This window comes from Atta colombica, unplaced genomic scaffold (genome assembly GCF_001594045.1).
Source record: "Atta colombica isolate Treedump-2 unplaced genomic scaffold, Acol1.0 scaffold12, whole genome shotgun sequence".
Taxonomy (NCBI): Eukaryota; Metazoa; Arthropoda; class Insecta; order Hymenoptera; family Formicidae; genus Atta; species Atta colombica.
Window position 1 is genome coordinate 3,210,400 of NW_017259206.1, and position 1,968 is coordinate 3,212,367.

At 43.1% G+C, this 1,968-nt stretch overlaps 1 protein-coding gene and 1 long non-coding RNA gene across 7 annotated transcripts in view; one reads left to right on the plus strand and one right to left on the minus strand.

Annotated features, from left to right (window-relative positions):
- Window positions 1-1,968, minus strand: part of LOC108694465 (fasciclin-1) — a 315,697-nt gene that overhangs the window by 31,701 nt on the left and 282,028 nt on the right. For 3 of the 6 annotated variants that reach the window (XM_018203997.1, XM_018203998.1, XM_018203994.1), the window contains exon 9: window positions 1,057-1,062. The exons of the other annotated variants lie outside the window; for them this stretch is intronic. In XM_018203997.1, coding sequence (XP_018059486.1) covers window positions 1,057-1,062 — 6 coding nt within the window. The remainder of the gene's footprint in view (window positions 1-1,056; window positions 1,063-1,968) is intronic. 6 annotated transcript variants of the gene reach the window in all.
- The window catches only part of LOC108694468, a 27,127-nt gene that overhangs the window by 22,347 nt on the left and 2,812 nt on the right, over window positions 1-1,968 (plus strand). The window lies entirely within an intron of this gene.

The window sequence follows — 1,968 nt, forward strand, 5'->3', positions numbered from 1 at the left end:
TCTATCCGAACGAATGACAAGGGCAAGTTTAATAACGATACATGGTTACTCTCTGCTAAGGTTTCCTATGCCAGGATAAATTAATAAAAATACAGAGCGAGAATGTGACAGGGCTCGCCCGTGGAACGGAAGAGAATTCTTTTCCGCAACTTGAAATCGTATCGATCGGCGAAGGCTCGTTCCTCTATTTTTTCGTCTCGCTAACTCCGTTCTTTTGTATTCAGAGCATCGAACCGTGAAGTTGTATACGTGTCGGCGAACTTTTCATTCTGGAGCAAAAATACATCTCGGAATAGCACTGTCTCGAATAGCACGTAGCCGAGATTGTCGGTGATTCTGAGATTTCTTTACGGATACTTAATTATTTAAAAAATTTTGAATGTTCGTTAGCTTCGTGAATAAATTCGAGTGAATTATAATTAGAGAGAGAAAAAATGTTAGGATCTTAAAACTTGTAATTATCGACTATACCTTTTACTAACAAATTTATTTTTACCTCTATTTTGATTTAACACAAAGCCATATTTTATCGCTTTTTTCATTGTTTTATTCTCCATCCATTATTCCTAACTTCATTATATTGAATTTTTCTTTTTATAAAGAACGGATCAGCGGAACGAGATTCCTCGATCGCATTTTCATATAAATGGCGTAGATTCAGTCGTAGATTCTACTACTTGTGTATAAGGATCTAAGTATTCAAGGATCAAACGGTCCTTCGGTTATTCCTGAATGATCAGAACCCAAGGATTCTCGATCCCGATCGTCCGAATCCAAGGACCGAGAGACCCAGCGTTCCCGAAATCCGAGAATTCGAAATTTCGGGGATCTTCCGGCTTGGAGAAGTCCGAACATCCAAGGATCGAACGATTCGCGAATCCAGGGATCCCGAGATGCACCGGTATTCGTGTGGATTCGAAGCTCCGAGGAATCCGCGCGCGTCCAGAGATCGATGGATTCGCGAATCCGTCCGTCCACTGGCGACGAGATTGGAGTCTGAAAATGTGTCGTGTGTATTCGTAGGTCTCATGACGAGTTCATTTAGTAAGTACTTACGATGCCCTATACGACATGCAGAGTCCAATAGAGACATGCAAAGCACCACAGAATAACATCATTGAGTCAATATAAAGGTAGTAAACACATGTACACAATTGATTAAGAAAAAAAGAAATAAAAAAAAAGAAGATCATTCGACGATACGAGATACAGAGAGGGGAATCGCGCGCGAGGAACTCTCTTTTTATCTTGGAGCACGCGACTCCTTTCTGGAAGAAAAATTGATCTCGTTTCTTCAAACGATGTGAAACCGTTTTTGAGGGGTACACGTTCTTCCTCCCGTCAACGGAAGATTGATCGCGTTATCGTTATTTTTTTTTTTTTTTTTTTTTAACCATTGTCGATATTTGGGAATTAATATCGCTTGTAAATTGATCGAACGACCGTAGAAAACGAATTATTTCGCTCGTTACAGCAGCGAGCCGTGCAGGTTTAATTAGTCACTGATCACAACGATCAGTCATTTGCAACTGCGATTAATCGAGCGATTCATTCCGCGGTCGAATTGTCCCGTCGCGCTCGTCGTGAACGCGACGGCGCGATTTTTCGATGGAGGGTCCTCCAGCGTATTGTAAATTACAAGTCGAGATTATCAGGAGGTAATTAATAGGGGAACGCGCCACGGAAATTTAGTGCGCTCAATGCGCCCGGACGTGCAATTACGATAAACGTCATTTCGCATGAAAATGACGGTATCGCTACACCGCCACGATATCATCGTGAATAATGGCAAGACGACGACGTCGCGAGCTTCGCATTTCGCGCCGCGGAAAATTTCGTATCGCCTACGGCTTTCGCGGGGAGCTAATTGTGATCTATGGAGCCCCCGAGGATTTCTATCACGGGACAGCAAATTAACGTCTCTTTCGGCCGAATACACGAAAGAGAGGCGGGGGAGGGGGGGGGGGG